Raw genomic sequence first — 19,780 nt, forward strand, 5'->3', positions numbered from 1 at the left:
ATAATCAATAATAATGCAATTTTGCCTTCACAATGTCAAACAGGTGTTTAGAGCTCAGTAACTTTAGTGTAGTATTATGATGTCATTTTGAAGCAAGTGGTCATATTCATACATCTGGTAATTTAAGTGATTGCTTTTATCACCTGTAAGGTGTTTATGTTTTTAAAATTGCAGGATTCAGAAATTAACTTCTTTTTATGTAAAGCATTACTGAGTAACATTTAGACATAAGGTCATTTCAGTAAAAAAGTAAAACTAGACCAATAAAGAATAACCTTTTATGGACATAGAGTGATATATATATATATATATATATATATATATATATATATTCATACAAATAACCATTTGATTCACAGAATCAGTAAATTTCTGAGATGCCACATTTGAACGGTAACTTCAAGTATTTAACCATGTCAGATTTTAGAAAACTTTTAAAATATTTTAATTCAGGAAACATGCTTGCAAGTAGAAAATATGAAAATATGAAAACAGTAACTTTCTTGAGAACTGAAACTGCTAATATCAAACAAAGTGACGGTTACATGTAAAACTAATTTTTACATACTTTGGAAAGAGTTTATGGCAAGTTTATGTATATTTTTTGTCGTTTTCATTTTTATCGGTACCGGGGATCGAATTCACGACCGACTGCTTGCAAGGCAGGTACTTATGCTGCTGAGCTAAATCCCCAACCCAGCAATATTTTAATGAATATGCAAAGATCTCTGTGAGAAATTAAAGACTAATTTTAAAGAAGGCTAATTCTATTATTATATTGACTTGGATTTTTTCTAATGAAGAAAATGTTTTGATACATCTTGGGAGAGAGAAAGTAAGTGGTTTTTTTTTTTTTTTTTTGTTTGTTTGTTTTGGTTTTTTGAGACAGGGGCTAGCTATGCAGCTCTGGCTGGCCTTGACTCATGATGATTCTCTTGCCTCAGCCTCCCATGTGCTAGGATTACAGTTATGCCCCACCACACTGGGCTAGGCTGGTGTTTTGAAAAGTGACATTTTTAATAAATTTAATTTAGAAAGGAATATAAGGCTGAAAAAATGCAAAGAAAAGTTGGTAATACAACTTCATTTTTTTGTAAATATAACTGAATTACAAGCAGTCAAAAAATAGTATCTTTCTGTTGGACCTAGCAGCTTTGTTTAGATAAAAGCAATCTTGGCCATTAAAAAACAGAATTAATATTTTTATATTATATAACTTCTATATTAATGATTCATGCTTTTAAAATGTCATGGAAAATAAAATCAATAGAGGAAAAATTTATAATTTGTTATGAATTATGGAGAAAGGCTTAATGTTTCTTTAAAAGGGGTAATATAAAATTTTGTGTAACTGATATTTAAATTAAGCTTAATTTATGAAACATTTATGGCAATGAGTCAAAAATGTACATTCTATTTATAGTACTTTGTTATAAATATTTTACTTTATTGTCAAAATTGTGTGTGTTTATATATAATACTAAATTAGCATTATTATTATTTATGGAGAAGATTAATACTGTCAAAAATTGAGACATTAACAGCTATTTGCAAAGTTTATTATATAGTTAATATTTAACATCTTCCCTTGGATATGTTCAAATAATGCAAACTTTGGCATTGTGAAGACAAAATTTTCAACAAACCCTAATTTTTTCCTTTATATTCAATTAAGCACATATGTGATTTATTTTCAATAAAACTCAGTAAGTACAGATGGATCATCACAGAGGAGAAATATATGATGTAGAATTCACTTTAGATAATTGTTATATAGTCACACATAATACTTTAATGCTGCATTTGCTTTTATTGTACATAGGACTGTAAGGAAACTCCCAAGATAGATTAGGAAATAAAGTCATCTTAATGAGCACAGCAAAAAAATGATATTATATCATTTTAATAGAGGCCTAAATTCTCTTGCATATCACCCAGAAGTAAATATGCAACAGATAGAAGGTAAAGTAGCAATTTTGCAAAGATTCGCCATTCCTTTTACATGCACATTTCCCTTTTTTAAATTAAATTGAGTTTAATTTTGGCTACATATAATACTTCAGGTTTTTCCTTTTCCTTACCCTCATCCCTTCAAATCGTGATAAAGCTCTTAAAGGTCTCAGAGCTCGCAGCGTCCTGAGGGATTTGATGGCACCCAGTTCTGAGTAACCCAAGGCATTTGCTGTTAAACTGACCAATGAAACCTGCAAGCACATATAATAATATGCAAATGATTATCATCCAATTAACTGTGTGATACAACAAATAGAGCTGTTGTTTGTAGTAATTCAGAGATAAACAATTGGATACTTTCAATAAACCTATCAAATTTTATAAGGAAATGTTTTTAGTTTGAATCAAAGAAACTTCTTTTTAAGACATTAATTTAAAACTAGTTAAGATGATTTTAAAAACCAGTTCAATAAAAACCTTATATGTCATGTTTATAAGTTGCTCAACTAATTTGATGAGTTGAGAAATTAACTGAAAAACAAATTAAAAGTTAACAAAATAGAAGCTGGAGCATAATTTAGTTGTGGAGTGTGTTCCTATCATGCACGAGGACCTGAATTGAGTCTCCAACAGCCCAAAATAATAATAGTAATAATGATAATGATGATGAAAGGAATCAACCTGGAAGAAACTGTCATTTCTTATCAGTTTATTGTTTGTGATAAATTTAGGGCTCTGTTTATACCTAATTGTAAAACACCAAAATTACTGTTGTACTATAAAAAGAAATCTCTACCCCACGTTAGTATATTTAACTAATTGATATTTTCAGAATTAACATACTAAGTCAGCCAGGCATGGTGGCACCTGCCTATAATCCCAACATTTGGGAAGCTGAAGCAAGAAGATTACTGGGTGCATTTGAGACAAACATGGGCTGCGTAAGCAAGTTCAAGGCCAGCCTGAACTAGACAGAAACCCTGCCCCTCAAAAAACAAATAACAGTAATAATAATAATAACAACATACAAAATCAGTTTTGAAGGTGACATTTTTGTCTGGTCAATACATTCTGCTTTCTCTTGTTTCATTTCCATGTAAATAATTTAACTAAGAAACTAATGCTGCCATGAAACTTTCTCAACACTTGGTAAGTTAATTTATAGCTTCTACCATAATACCTGGTTCCAAGTAATATTATTTGATTCCAAGTGGCTAACTAGTGAATATTTACCAAATAAAATGAAACATGCAACGACTAATGAGAAAACCTCAGGCGTCTAGTTTTCTACAAAAAAGAACTGCCAAAATGCCAATCAAAGCAGAATTACAATTTCTTTAGCTCACAAGTGGCTGGTGTTAGATATTTCTACATACACTGATCATTATTTTTTTAAAATTTTTATTTTCTCATTTTCAACATACTTTTTACAATATTTGAGATGTGCTATAACCATTTTTTTTCTTTTCTTCAGAAGGCTACACTAATTGCCACTGAAATAATTAAAACAGAATACATAAAATTATCTTTCAGAAAAGTGTTAAAAATATAATAATTAAAATAATAGAAAGCTAATTTCAGGAAATTGGAAGAGGGTTAACTTATGTTTAGATTTAAATCTAGTGTAAAAACTATGAGAAAATATCATGTAACTTCTAATGATTAAAATCTCAACATTAAAGACCTCATTGTGATTTTTTAAGCTTTTAAAATACTTTTTTGCCTGCTCTTTCCTGAGAATCATGGAGATTCAATGCATGTATACCCGAGCTCTAGAAATGTGTCCTGCTGGATTGTGATGCTTTAGGGAAAACATGTTGCCTGTGAAATTGTTATTTTGCATGGTTTTATAAAGTTATCTCTATGTAAACAGAGATAACATCAGACACGATGTTTAACTTTAACATGTGTTAGTCATTTGTTTTAGAGTAAATGAATTATTTATTACTGGGTGTACAAATTCTGCAAAGGGCTCTTATATAGGCTTGCTGAAAGTTTAGTTTACATTCTAGGAAAACTTCTTTCTTGTATAGAGACATGCCTTTCACTATACTTAGGTGCCCTTTACTTTTAAATGGAATTGTATAGTAAGTAGATCCATATAATTTATTCTTCATATATACTATTCAAAAACTTTTAGTAGAGCAAAGAGAATAAAAAATATAGTAATGGCCACCACCCTCAGTGTTTACTGAGTTCCTTAAGTACTGTGCAAATAATATCCCTAGATTACAGGATTAGTGATTAATTAGTGCATTATCTAGCTAGGGCTGGAGCATAAATTCTAGGTTGTCTGATTTGCAACAATTTGAACAACATATATTTTATATTCTTTGCTTCACCACTGTCCCTTTTAGCTACGTTGTTTTTTTCTCCTTGTATTTTGTCCTGGAAAATCACAATATATCTTAGTCCTTAATGCTATTTTAAATCCTGTTACCCCATGATTTCCAAATAATTCACTACCATTCAGTATATGACTGTACTATCATCACAATATAATAGTCAGAGACTTGCTATTTTAAAATTAAAATATAAATAAAACAAACTACCTTAGGCAGAAGACAAAGATGTAGAGGATACCTACATCGACAATCAAGAAGTCCAGCCAACACCAGGCATTAGTGAAATATGTCTGATATCCATAAGCCACCCATTTTAGAAGCATTTCCAGAATGAAGATGTAAGTGAAAACCTTGTCAGCATATTCCAACATAGTCTTAATTGTCTTTCTTTGATCAATATATATATCTTCAAATGCCTGTAAAGAGAATGCTGAGCATTTTAGCTTTCAAAAATATTGTATTCTGTAACCTTTCACTGGAAGGAGGATTCATCTGTGCATGTGGTGGTTCATTAGGACATGGGAATCAGAGGAACAATGGTTATAGCTGGTTTGCTACTTTCAAAGGTGTGAAACATTTTTAGCCAGGCAAAATTATACTCTCCATTGCTATTATAACCAGAAGAAATAAGTAAAAATAAATTAATTTGATTTGTTCAGAAAATATTTCTTAGTGTCATATCCAAATGTAGCCTTCCCAATCTGTAGTTATAGATATTTTTAGTTTCAATTTTAGTTTCCTTCTCTTGCCTTTTTTTGCCATATAAAAGAGACTGGCAAAAAAGAGAATAAAAACTTATAGTTTTATAAATCAAAAATCATTGATCGATCACTAGATTGCTCATTTACCAAATTATTGGGTTCATCTGCTTTTCTTTTCTTCATTTACTTGGTAGTTTCTCTGCAGAAATATTGTGTGACAATGCTTAAATGACAGATTTTTACTGAGTTCCTAATATGAATTCCCCTAATATAAGACTCTTGATATTTTACTTCTAAGTGTATAATTCTTTCAGCGCTTAAAACTGCTCATGTCTAAAGTGGCATACAGGGAAAGTTTATTTCACAAGTGTAATCTGCATGAAGATATAGGCCCATGTTAGAATTATAAACCTAAAGAAGCTAATAAGTGATTTACTTTAATCAGGTAAGCACTTATAACATATCACATATCATATTATATATCTATCATCTATCAGTTTACATACTGCTTTTATGTCATTGTTTTGTTAAAATGTTATATCTAGCTAAAGGATTTTCCATATATATCATGGATTTTGAGGAATGTACACCTTGTTATAAAGAGAAATCATCCATAAATGAATCACTTAATCAGCTTGTTATAAAGAGAATTCATCCACAAATGAATCACTTAAACATACTGTTCAATATTTATTGCTATTGGTATTCATTGTTTCTGAGTAGCAAAACAATAGTGAACACAATTGGAAAGAGACATGGAGGTGTTCCCTGGGAATATACTGTTTATGGAGATAATAATAATGGCAATAATAATCACAAACAAATTAATCAGAACTCAGAGGATGTATAGAAGAACTCCAAGGTATATGGAAGTCCCAATCAAAACACTTCTATATACTATTGTTCCCATAATTTTTTCAAAGTCATTGAATATTCATATGCTTAAATTAGAATGAATAAGTTGGGGCACAAAGTTTATAGTCTACCTATTCAAAAATAAAATTACAAACAATTATAAAAATAGACATAAAATTAACTCTGGAAATACATAGTTATACATTAAATATTTGGTGTAGAAGATAAAAGATGACTTTATTAAAGTAAATTAGCTATAAAGACAATAGAATAGAAAGAATTAATAAATCATCAGTATTAGAAGATACACAAAAATTAGTGTGGCTGTACTGGCTTAAAATTCACTCACCAGAGCCCCACTACTAAGGAGAATCATGAAAACAATGAAGGTCTCAAACCAATTATGTTCCACTATTCGGAAGCACGTTCTTCTCAGGTTCCACCACTGTTTTCCTCTCCCTTCTTCCACACTGACTTGACAACACTTGAATCTTTGTACACATCCTGCAAGTATAAGGTTCAAATAAGAGCGGATAAGAGAACTCTGTGATTCCGTCATATTTCTTGGCTTGTTGCTTTCTTTTACTCACAGCAGAATTAAATCCTCAGCCTCTCTGAGTACTTCAGTAAGCACCGTGGAGGACACAGAACAAAAAACCAAAAACCAAATCCACAACATCTTAACATCTACTTTCTCCTCAAGAACCTTACATTTCAGATTTCAATAAAAGACCTGAGAAGAACTCTGTCCCATGGAAAACAGATAAGATACAGAAAATATGTTGTAAGAAAAAGAAGAAGAAAAGGAATGGAAGAGGGGGAAAGGAAAAGAAACAAGGAAGGAATTAAAAGACAAATGAAGGAAAAAAGAAGGAAGAAAAAGATTCATGTCACAGTTTAAAAGTGGAGAGCTGTTTTGATAAGATAATATACAACTGGTTATCAGGAGAATTTATTAAAGCTGTTCAAGAGAATAAGAAATGCTGCTACCACACTCAGACAAAGGTAGTTTTAAGAAGGATTTTGAGAGATGTATTATATATATATATAGGGAATAATGGAAAATCATAGACATTTTAGGCCTAGTAGGGAAATAACACCAAATAGAAAATATGCAAATATATATACCAAACTCTAATTCTCAAGGAAATTGAACCATGGGAAATATTAGCTAAAGGAAAAAGTACTTCTTAGACTAATCACCTATATTGTACCAGACTCAACAGTGTACTGTCAAGGTCTCAGGTGTGTAGGCAGGCCATATTTCCCCGTTTCTTCCAAGATGCATTGAAGAATGGTTAAAGGACTTTAGACTTTACTGTTTATTTAGTTCTCATAGTCTGAAAGTTACTTTAATGCAAATTTTGAGGATTTTCTGTTTGTGTTTTGAGTTTTAGACAGAACCTCATTGGGTGGTCCAGTCTGACCTTGAACTCATACTGATACCTCTGCCCCTGCCTCTTGAGTGTTGGGACTACAGATATGCACCACCATGCCCAGCTATCACAAATTCCTGGGAGAGATTTTGAGTAGTATTTAAGATGCTCACTTATTGCAAAATTGTCATTGTCATTTAAAAAATCTAAATTAGTCACTGAGTTGGTTAAATTAGAATATGTTTCCCTACGTTCATGAACCCTTCCACATAATAAACAGAGATCACTGTAGTAGGTTACATTTTAAATCCTCTATATCTGTTGGTGCACTACAGGTAATTGAAAACAGATCAAGTTCGATTCTAGGTGATCCATTTTGGGTGGCAAAGAGCTAAAAAGGTTGCACTCTACAAATGAAACATTAATAGGAGAATATTTTTCTTTACCTTCTGTAAAGCAGGCTTCAGGCTCCAGGGTTTCCTCGGGTTCCACAACAGGCTGTTCTTCTGCAGGTGCGCCGATGTCCACGGTGCTACCTTCCGATGAGCTACTGCTCTCATTAAGTTTCTGTTCATCAAATGGGCACAAAAGCAAACCTCTTTAATTAGATCTCTTTAGTAAGTGCCCTTCCAAGAAAGAACTATACCCATGGATTTATTCTGTATTGTCCTGAGGTATAAGGATTGCAAATTTTAAGCAAAAGAGAACTTGAGTAAGAGAGAAGAGAGAAAAATTTTGTGCCCTGTGAATTCATCATGTGAGGATGATCAGATTGCTGTGCTATAATGCTACAAAGGGCCATCAGTCATGTGGGGTGAGGAAGGTGCTGTCATGGACAGAGAAGGAGACGGTGAGGGAGATGAGGAGAGGGAAAAGGAGAGGGAAGAGGAGGAAAAAGAAAAATGGAGACCCAGAGGGAGAGAGGAAGAGAATTCCTACCTTAGAGGAAAAGAATATCAATAGGTTATTCTGTATTTTAATGTTTGACTGCAAATATTTCTTCAACAATGTATTTGTGAACAAACATTATCCACTGATTTAACTCATGTTATGAATGTTCATGGTTAGAGTATTCAGAATTATTTATTATGAATGTATTATTGCTCCATGTGTTGTTCAAAGCAAAGTTGTTACACAACAGGTAAAGTACACAAATAAACAAACAACCTTAGATGTATTATACAAACAGTTTGGGCTTCTGGCAATATTTCAGTGTTTCAAAAAATTTCATTAATTAATTTGTTAGAAAACCATTTTCTCCTCCATGACAAATTGTTGTGAAGCCAAAAGGAAGAAGTCCAGTTAAAGACAATATACCTTATATTCTGACAACAATAACTTGACCACGTTTTCTTTTTATGTTTTCTTTCTTTTTGCTAGAAGGTCTCATTATGTGGAACTCCTGAATTCAAACAAGCCTAGCTTCTCAAGAAGCTAGGATTATAGTCAGACGCTAGAGTCTCCGGCTCAGCTCTTGTTTTTTTTGAGTTCTCAGAAAATAAATAGCATAAATAATAGAGGATATCAACTTAGCTGCTAAGGCAAGAACAAATTATAAATGTTATAACTGGCTTTTAAATTCTTGGTAAGATTAAAAAATGAGTTCAGAAATTTATTCAACTAATATGGCTTGAACACCAACAGTGTGTAAAATGTTGATTACTTGCTGATGATTAAAATAGCCATGGTACTTTGGGGGCCATATTCACAAACCTGAGACTTACAATTAAACACAACCCCATTCAAAATACAAACAACATCCTAGAGAAAACAATCCTAAAATTCATATGGTATCATAAGAGTCCCAAAATAACAAAAGCAATACTTGATAACAAAAATGAAGCAGAAGGTATCTCAATCCTGGATTATAAACGATATTACAAACTTACAGTGATAAAAACAGCACAGTACTAGAACAAAAATAGACACATAGACCAATGGAAAAGAATACAAGATACAGAAACAACTGCCGGCACATTTAGGTGTCTTTGACAAAGGGTCAAAATCCTGTGCTAAAGAAAGGATAGCCTGTTCAGTAAATGCTGCAGGAAAAACTGGCTATCCACGTGCAAATGACTGAAGCTAGACACATATCTTTATCCATCCAACTAAGGTCAAAATAGTCCAAAGATCTAAATATTAAAACAGAAACACTTAACCTGCTGAAGACAAGGCAGATTATACTCTTAAAGTTATAGTCAGAGGTGAGGATTTCTGAACACAACCACAATTGCATAAGAAATAATATAGAAGATCAACAAATGGAATTATATCAATTTAAAAGGTTTTGTACAGCAAAGGAAATAATGGGATGAAGAGACAACCTAAAAAATAGGAAAAATTTTTTATCAGCTATGATTAATATGAATGAAAAATTTAGATCCTCAAGAATAAAAACCCAATAAAAGAGGACAAGTAAAATGAATAGACAGCTCTCAAAAAAAAAAACAGGTTCTAATGACCAATAAATATATTAAACAATGTTCAATATCACTAATCATTAGAGAAGTGAAAATGAAAACAATGCTGAGATTTCATCTTATTCTATAAGGAATGACTATTATAGATAAATAGTAACAAATTCTGGTTAGGCTGTAGGGGAAAAGGAAACCTTCTGTACTGACAGTAAGAATGCAAACTAGCACAGTCACTATGGAAATCAACATGAACATTCTTCAAAAACCTAAAACTTGAATTCCATTTGACCCAGTATTTCCCTTCCAGGTATCTGCCCAAAAGAGCCGAAGACCTCATATTACAGTGATACATGAATTCTCACATTTATAGTAGCACATTTTATAACAACATAGTTGTGGAAGCACCCTATATGACCATTAACAGATGAGTGGATAAAGAAAATGTGGTATTTATATACAATGGAGCACTACATTGCTATAAATAAGGCTAAATTCCACTCATTTATAGGAAAATGAATGCATTGTGAGACCATAATGTTAAATGAAACAAATCTGACACATGACTTTAAATATTTTATGGTTGCTGTTACATGAGAGGTCAAAAGTATAAATAAACTAAAATATAAATTAAAATATAGACATTAGGAAAGAAAATGAATGCTTTAATTATATATATTTCACTTTTCCATTCCTTAATATTTTAATATCTTTTATAATTATAAGATATTAAAGAATAGAAAAGTAAAATAAATGCAAATTGAAGAACATTTTGGGATGCAATTGGAAATACAAACTCTACCCTGAGCCTCACACTTGCTAGGCAAGTACAGTGGTACTTCTGTTCACAAACTTAATTCTTTCTACAATTCTGATACCAAACCAATTGGATGAGAACCAAATCAAACTTTCCCATTATGTTGACATTGAACATGAACACTGAATTTGATTTGGTTTTTGTCCAATTTGGTTTGTAATCGGAGCAGTGGAAAGAATTAAGTTTGTGACCCAAGGTACCACTGTACTCTGCCACGTGGTCTCGTTTTGGATGTGGTGGATATCAAGCATATTGTATCACTCTGTGAAGTCTAGTTTCTATGTTAAATTTGTGTGAATAATTCTGCAGCCTTTTGATGCCTACTGTGTAGGAAAACAGGGACCATGAGTGAGCGATTGGTCAAGGAACTGATGAATATCAGTACTTCTCTAAATTATAAAGCAATGACAAACCTAAAGTCACACAGTGGGTGGAATACAAGATCTACACACTATAACTTGATAGTTTGCCCACTTACTATCTGGTTTGGCTTTATAGTAGACACTTTTTATTTACTTCATTTAACTATTTAATTCTGTGAGGCTTGTATTATTGTTTTCATTTACAGATGACAAGCAGACTAATTAACTTGCCTGATGTCATTTAAATAGTAGGTAATAAAGGCAAGATTTAAAATAACTATTTTTCAGCCCAAAGCCCCTGTTTTGCTTCTTTACAACTAGGCTATCTTTTGAAATAATAACAAAACAGTGGGATCACACAATCGTAATTTTGTCACCAAATTAAAGGTGAAAATATCCCATGGGAAAAATATCATATTGAGCTAACTAAACGAACAGGTCTACAATTGTCTCTGATGATTCAGTAGGTAGTCCCTTCATAAAGAGATCAGTGTTTCTTTCAACCATGACCATTGCAAACAAAAACATTAAAGTTATGACTTTGCCAGATTTTTGCAGAAAAGTATTTGTTATAGATGGTATTTGCAAAAAAATAGTTTCTTTTTTTCCTTTCTAAATTTCATAGATAGGAAGTAAGAATTATTCTTCATCAAATATTAAAAATGTCTAAAAATTCAAGGCAAATAAATCAAGACTAGGAGGAATATTACCAAATTAATTTCGTTAAAAGTTCAGAAACAAGTTTATAAATGCAAAGCAATAATGTCCAAAAACCTATCACTATCTGGTTCTTACCAATACTTACGTGTCTTAATATAAAGTCTGAACTAAGATATTCAAATTCAAATTAATATTCAAATTAAAAATCCTGAAAAATTCTACAATGTTTATAAAATAATCTATACTTTTTCCCAAAGTCCATATTCAGGGACATGAGAAATGTCAATAAAATTGATCTACTATTATGTCTCTCAGTATTTCTCATTACACAAAACACAGACACCTACAGAACCCTTTGGTTGGTGTCAAGTTAGAGGGTTGTGGCTCTATTATCCCTTTACTTCAAAAAATGAGGGTGGTAGCCTTGATCACTCACAGATTCATTATAAATTTTTGGATCACCTCTAAAGGGGCATATTCAATAATAACTCAAAAGAATATCATCTGCTTTTGGCACCTAATGTGTACTACTATCAAAATGCAATGCTATTTCCCTTAAACATGGTGATATGCTCTAAGAATTGTGCTCCTAGTAGAATGTCTTTGATGTATTTGATTTTTAAAAATGTTTAGACTATCTAAATGAAAACTTGGGTTTTTAGTATTTTTGAAATTTTCAAACACTATGATGTGAAGGTATTCTTTTAGACTTCTTTGGCTATAGCTTATATAGATGATCCTCATTTTACAATGGGGTTAATTACCAATAAGTGTTCAATAAGTTGGAAATATCATAAGTCAAAAATGCATGTAGCACATCTAACCTACTGAACATCACAGCCAGCCAGGCAGCACTCTGTTGAGTATCAGTTGCTCACTCGCGTGAGTGTGACAGCCTTGGAGCTGTGGCCTACAGTCATTGCCCGGCATAGCAAGAGAGTACTATACTGCCTGTGGGAAAAGATCGAAGTTCAGATTCCAAGTATGGTTTCTACTGAATGTATATCACTTTTACATCAGTGTAAATTTGAAGAATAGTGAGCCAAACCATTGTAAACCAGGGACACTCTGCAGACTCATTAGAAGTTTGTGCTCACTATTTCTAAGTAGGTTGCTTTGGACTTAGTTGCACACCGCCCATTCAAACACTGAAGTTCTGACCCTCAGTGGCTTATAAATAAGGGAGGAAATACCCAAACTGTTTCTCCATTTGTGTGTACCAAGGGCAGTCCACGTTGAAAACACAAGAGGGTGGCCATCTCAACCCACAGACAGACCCCTCACCAGACACCGACCCTGCTGGCACCTCAATCTTGGCTTCCTTTTCCATAAACGAGAGAAAACAGTTTTGGCTATGAGAGCCCAAGTAGCTCAATACATACGAAAATGTAATTTTAATGAAAGGAGATATGAAGACAATTATCATTGTTAGAGTGCTATTCAAATACTGGGCTGATGTGATGCAATAGAAGACACACAGTTTACAGAAAAGACTCTGAGTCCTCATCTCAGTTCTACTCCTCATCAGGTATGTGAACTTAAACTCCTTTGTACTAAATTTCTTATTGAAAAAGTTATAATTGCGCATTCTTCTCCATGTTATAAGGGTTAATTTGTTGTATAATGATGAAATTTGTTCATTTACCATATCATTTGTTCATCTAACAGATACCTGTGACTAAAAATGAGAAAACTTGTCAGCAAGTTGTCTGAGGTATTGGAAAATGTAGGGTCATAAATACAGGCAACATAATATATACACACACACATATATATGTAAATGTTTATGAAGCTTACCTCCTTGCTTTCTTCCAGATCTGATTCACTGCTAAAGTCTTCTGTGTTTAAATTTTCAAAGTCAGACTCTCCTACAGCAATTGGTACTGTCACAGTAAGACTGGGGTTATTTATGAATGACATGTAATCACTTTCATCGATAATGTATTTCTCAACACTGCTGCCAGTTCCAATGCCACTTGTAGTTCCATTTACATCTCTCAAATAGTCAATGTCTTTCCCAATTTCTCCTGTATGGTTGGACATACAACTGTCTTTTTTGTTGTTTAAATCATCAAGTGGTTTAATTTCATCTAAAATCTTTTTTTTCCTTACAAAAGCCTGTTGAATAAACTCATATATTTTTCTCTTGACATAAGCTATTCCCTTATGTATCCTATCCACAGCGATTTGAAGGTTGTTCATTTCATTATCATCGTCAGTGGCTGCAAGGTTGTCTGCACTAAATGAGCTCAGAAGCAAGGCCAGAAAGAGATTCAGGACCTTAAAAACAATAAAGTCATGATTATAATTTCACCATGATACAAAGATTATACTGATTATTTCTTCATTTAAATATGGAGGAAACGGTGAATTCTAAAACTATATGAGAAAGACACATAACATAATAGTTACTAGAATTTGGGTAGGTCTGGGGTAGAGCTCAGTGGAAGAGCACACAATTTTCATCAAACAAGAGGCCCTGGACTCTATCCTCCATTCCCTGTCCTCCTCTCAGTTTGCATGCTCAGAATTTGTTACACAGCTCAAAAGCTAGGCACAACATGCTTTCTACTGCTTACAAGTTTTTCTACTTTTATAATGCAGTTGAATAATCTGACCTATGTTATCATTACATTCAAATTGTATGAGTAAATGTAAACAAATTCACATAAGCTCAGCATAAGAATTCTAAACTTAACAATCACTAATATTTGAAATTATGCCTTACAGAGCGTAATTTGTACTTTCCTTTGTACTTTCCCTTTTGACAAGCAGATGTTAAATTGAATGTTAAGTGAAAAAAATCATTATTGCTCAACATTACGATTAAGAGCTAAGATTTAAAATAGACATTCACATTTGTTTCTTAATGCATGTAATTCTCATACTCCAGTATTGCTAATTAAGAGAACTATCTATAAGTAATACCTAATATTCCCATGAGAGTAGCATATTAATGCACATACGTCTTGGAATATACTTTTATATTTCCATAGTATAAATGGTAACATTACAAATTTAAGAAAGAGAAAGAAAGGAGGCTTACTATATTAGTATATCATCTGAGTCATCCTTTATATTTACTTAGAACCACTAGATAATTGGTCAATCTAGATTGGCCATATATATGCCGTGTGACATAGGGTGACTCAATATTGTATTAGATGACAGACAAGAAAATGGCACAGCTGCTATGAACATTCTTGAAAGCAATACTTTTTAGTCTTAGACTGGATGTCAATATTGTTTTCTTTGTCTATTTTTCTCTGCGACTAGTAGTCAATATTGTTCTCTGTCGCTCTTGTATGTTTCTTTGTGTGTCTCTCAAACATACAATTTGTGGGGAGTGGTGTATTGTTTATTATTTGTAATTGTTTCCTCTACATATGTATACATATGTACATATGTATATCCATATGTATATGTATTGATGGCATGTATAGTAACCTTAAAAACTTTTTCCTTTTTGGAAAGTATATATTTTCCAGAGGCAGAATTAAGAAAAATTATTAATGCACATCTTGTATCTGTTTCCTACCTAGTGTCATATAAGCAATACAAATGTATATGTATGTTACAGACTTCTTTCTCCCTTGGCTCCGAATTTTTAAATTAATCTAATCATAGTCCATTAGACTGTCTTCAATATGATACTTGATTGCAATTAACATAACAAACGTGCTAAAATGACTGATATAATGAAATACAATATTAAAATTTTATGTTAATACTATACTTTTTTTTAACACATGGAATATAACATTTCTAAGGTAAGAGATATTTAAAACTAATGATTATAGAAGTTCTTATAACAAAATGGTCATCATTCTAGTTCTACAGTGCACATTTTAAATCAGTACATACCACTAGGTTTCCAATCACCATGACCATCATGAAGACAGTAAGGCACATAGCTTGACCAGCAACTTCCATACAGTCCCACATGGTCTCGATCCACTCTCCACACAGCACGCGGAACACGATCAGGAAGGAGTGGAAGAAGTCATTCATGTGCCAGCGTGGAAGTTTACAGTCACTGGCAATTTTGCAGACACAATCTTTGTAACTTTTGCCAAAAAGCTGCATGCCAACCACGGCAAAGATGAAGACGATGATGGCCAATACCAGGGTTAGGTTCCCCAGAGCCCCCACTGAATTGCCAATGATCTTTATTAACATGTTTAATGTTGGCCAAGATTTTGCCAACTTGAAAACTCGGAGCTAGAAAACAAACAAACAAAATTAATCTGTATGTAGCTTTGATCATTACAAGCATTAGATGTATTGAGGTTTACCAAGAAATCATGATTAAAATGGAATCTCTTAGAATTGGGAGTCAAGCTCAGTGGTAGAATATATGCCTAGCATGCATATGACCCTCAGCATCTCCCCTGATCCCAAATTGAATCTCTTATCTGCCCTGCCTTACTCTATCCCACCCTATAAGGCTGATGTATAAACAGTAACCAGTCAGATTGACAACTGAGTAGTAGGTGAAACTTTATATAACTTTGCTTTTGGAATAAATGTATTTATAAATAAAAAGAAATACATTTTTCCCATTTAAGAAGCATGAAGTTTAAAATGCAAATGGTCATGTTATGAAATCTGTGGCAGGCCTATGCAAGAGCACTGACTGGTTAAAAACCTGGCTATCATTGTTGTTCTTTTGTTTTGCAATTTTTTACCAATCGAAATGAACGGAGAACTGATAATCCTTCCACATCGGCAAGACCAAGCTCTACCAGGCTGAGCGTCACAATGAAACCATCAAAAATATTCCAGCCTTCTTGGAAATAATAGTATGGATCCATGGCAATAATTTTCAGAAACATTTCTGCTGTAAAGATCCCAGTGAAAACCTAAGATAAAATAAAATTACTCTACTTCCATGAAATAATGATAAATACTATAACATATTATTTGCTTTTAGAGCAATGTTTATGTTACTTTTACAGTAATGATTCTGTTGCTAACATCTTTGTACAATAGCTTATTGTTGAAATTCTCATATATGTTATTTCATCTTTTCTTCAAAGACACTCCAATAAATGGAGTAATGGAGATATTATATTTCTTCCTTTTCAGAAGAAAATAATGTCTCAAAATGCGTGAAATGACTCATCAACATAACTAGAAAACAGAAAAACTTGAATTTGAGTACAAATATTCTATTTTTGCTATTATTTTTTCCATTACATCAAAATGGCTTTTTCTCCAGATATCATGTAACACGAGTATTGACAAGTATGCTCATGAACAGCTTTATTTTTTTGTGAGTTTATACCTATTTCCTTCCAATCAGAGTCTTAATATACAATTCTTATCTATTCTTACAATATGTGCATTACTATCATGCTTGTATGTTATACACATGAAATTTATAAGCCTCTGACAAAATAATACAGGACATGTATATATTACTTTAGCAAGTTCTTTTTTTTCAGCAAATAAAAGCTCATATTCCTAAGTTGTATCAACTGACAAACATTTTAATAATTTATGTCTGAAGTACAAAAGGAATTAAGTGGCAATATTTAGCAAAATGGCCTTACTAATCACATAATACTTGAAATGAACTTATTTTTCAATATTTTATGGTTTTTATCTAGAATAGATGAATATTTACTACCTATATCTTAGAAGCAAGAATACTGGAGATGTTTATAATTTTTTAAATTATTTCTTGCAGTGATAATATCTAAGAAGAAAAAAGATTCACTATTTTATTTTTGTGTTCTATAGTTAGTGAGTTTGTGGTACCACCATTTCAAAAAATGTATCTTAACTATGAAATATTCTACATGTTGAAAAGTTGCAGAATATATAGTATTGAAGTTTTAAGTTCTACAGTCTGTCTATGCCTACTGTTTTCTTAGTTTTTGCAGCACATTCAGTATATTATTTTTAGCAATAAATGGGGTGCAGTAGCTAGACATAATTCCCATTCATGGCAGAAAAGTTATGACTGAGTGCTGTGAGCTATTAAATGTAAATAGTTTCAAAACAAAATGTGAAGACTGAACACATTTACCTTCCAATATGCTTACCAAATTTCCTACTGTAAGCACATTATTGAAATGTTCTGTCATGGGGTAGTGCTCCATGGCCATGAAAAGAGTATTTAAAACAATACAGATGGTGATGGCCAGGTCAACAAAGGGGTCCATCACAACTAGGTTGACAAAATGTTTCACTTTTAACCAATATGGAGAACAGTCCCAGATTAAGAATATGTTGGAAAATTTATACCAACAGGGTGGGCATTTCTGTCTGGATTCTTCAAGTTCTAATGAAAAAGAAAAAGAAAAAAAAGAAAAAGTACTGATTCATTTTATACACACAAATATTTATTTCAGATACATTGGATATAAACTGGACTTATTTCCAGAAATTGACATATTTGCATGAGCTATGAATTTATTTTGTACTTGATTTAAAAATTACAGAATTAGCTCAGTGGCATAGCACCTGCCTGGCAAGCGTGAGGTCCTGAGTTCGATTCTTAGTACCTCCCCCACACAAAAAAATTACAGAATTTATTCTAGACTCCTAAAAGTATAGGGGTATCTTTCATGATATTTAATTTGTTCCATAATTCTGAAAAGTACAGTCCCATTCATCTGTGTGTGGCAAAGATTACTATGGTTGTGTTTGTCACTAGATGCAGACTTTGTAAACAAAAACAGAATTTTGCCAAACACTCCTGTTTGTAAATGAAATTGTTCACAAACAAGAGTGTTCATGAACCGAAATAATACTGCAGTTCACCAAATACACACAAAGAGCAGAGGTAATGCATGCCTTGTATCTCTATATCCTCCTGTGCTCATAACTGGGGCTTTTTAGAGGTGGCTGGATCTGGGGTATGTGAATGTCGATGAAGGGTGTGTAAAGTGGATTATTCCCCAACTGCATTAGCATGGTTCTGGGTGTGGTGGAATAGATTTACTGAAGAGAGAAACCCCACGCTGGTTGTGGGTGGCACCAACCTATAGTCTTGTATCCAGGCCTGAATATAAAGGGATGGAAAGAAAGTAGGTTCACTGTTTCCTGCCTGCCCTGGCAGGGACTGTTTCCTCTGCCGTGCCCCTTGTCTTGCAACCAGACAACTGTGGACTGCAATGTTACAGACTGTGCGCTAACATTTCCTCCCTCAACATCTCCTTTATGGGTGTTGTGTATTTTGTGTAAGTGGTAAATCACCTAAGATAGGTAGAAGAGAATAGTTTTTCTCTTGTGTATTGATACTGTGGCTCGGCACTTGGCACTGTCATTTAAAAGAAGTCTGAATAGGAACATGGCTTGGCCTATTGTCCTATGTGAAACCCTGCACTGATGACTGGCTACACTGTCCTGGTCTGGTCATAAGAGATAGCATAGAGACCGATATGAACCATGAATCATCTTTTCTTATTTTGTAAAAATGACCTGCGACATTCTTACTCCCCAGTGTTGAGGATATTTAGGGTGAGGTTGGACGAGATGATGTTACTGAAGTCTGAAATTAAGTGGAACAGAGAGCTGTTATGACTTGTGGGACTAAAAACCCCTGGAAAAAAAAGCTTTATTCTGCATTTTTGGAGATAATAGTCTTTAGATTCCAGTACCATTAAGTTAAATAAATTTTAAAACTTCTAGAATATATGAACACATATGAAAATAATGACCCTTGAATGAAACCTATTGTTATATTAGGATGATGTTTGCAATGTATAGAGATACTTATTTCAAATAAGAGAATAAATTTAGTGAAAAAATAAAAATGGAATTGTGACAAACCTTCTACTGTATTTGTTAGGATGCTGGCTATACTCATTGCTCTCTGCCTTTGGGAAGGATCTTCTAGAAAGTCCATGGAAACATGGAAAGAACTTGACCTTCTCTTTCTCATTTCAGTTTCAGTGGTTGTACCCTGTTAAAAAAATGTTAACTCACCAAATGATTAACTAGAACAATATGATAAGCCAATAATCAAATGGTGACACAGTGAATTTCATGAAACACATGCATATCATGCATTTTCATATTTAATTAGTGATGGCAGGTATTGCTGACTTATTGGGTCATTAACCTGGAATGTCCAAACTGTTGACCATTCAGTCATACAGCAAAAATTAAGTTTTTAAAAGCTCCTCATTTCATCCTTTTATGAAAACGAATGTAAATATGATCTAGCTAATAAATCTTTTGGCAGTCGTATTTAACAGTCTTATTTCTGAAATACTGGTAAAAGCCTAAAAACTTAAGAAATCATCTAAGTGCTCAAGCATTTAAGTTTTGAGAAGGTAGCCACT

At 32.9% G+C, this 19,780-nt stretch overlaps 1 protein-coding gene across 8 annotated transcripts in view; it reads right to left on the reverse strand.

Annotated features, from left to right (window-relative positions):
• The window catches only part of Scn1a (sodium voltage-gated channel alpha subunit 1), a 140,983-nt gene that overhangs the window by 20,706 nt on the left and 100,497 nt on the right, over window positions 1-19,780 (reverse strand). For all 8 annotated transcript variants that reach the window (XM_063259197.1, XM_063259202.1, XM_063259200.1 and 5 more), the window contains 9 exons: window positions 19,266-19,398; window positions 17,534-17,772; window positions 16,172-16,345; window positions 15,348-15,704; window positions 13,281-13,763; window positions 7,677-7,797; window positions 6,204-6,358; window positions 4,541-4,714; window positions 2,082-2,204 (listed from right to left, as the gene is read on the reverse strand). In XM_063259197.1, coding sequence (XP_063115267.1) covers window positions 2,082-2,204; window positions 4,541-4,714; window positions 6,204-6,358; window positions 7,677-7,797; window positions 13,281-13,763; window positions 15,348-15,704; window positions 16,172-16,345; window positions 17,534-17,772; window positions 19,266-19,398 — 1,959 coding nt within the window. The remainder of the gene's footprint in view (window positions 1-2,081; window positions 2,205-4,540; window positions 4,715-6,203; window positions 6,359-7,676; window positions 7,798-13,280; window positions 13,764-15,347; window positions 15,705-16,171; window positions 16,346-17,533; window positions 17,773-19,265; window positions 19,399-19,780) is intronic.

The sequence above is a fragment of the Cavia porcellus genome, unplaced genomic scaffold (assembly GCF_034190915.1).
Source record: "Cavia porcellus strain 051 isolate PalLab524CR breed Dunkin Hartley unplaced genomic scaffold, mCavPor4.1 scaffold_12, whole genome shotgun sequence".
Lineage (NCBI taxonomy): Eukaryota > Metazoa > Chordata > Mammalia > Rodentia > Caviidae > Cavia > Cavia porcellus.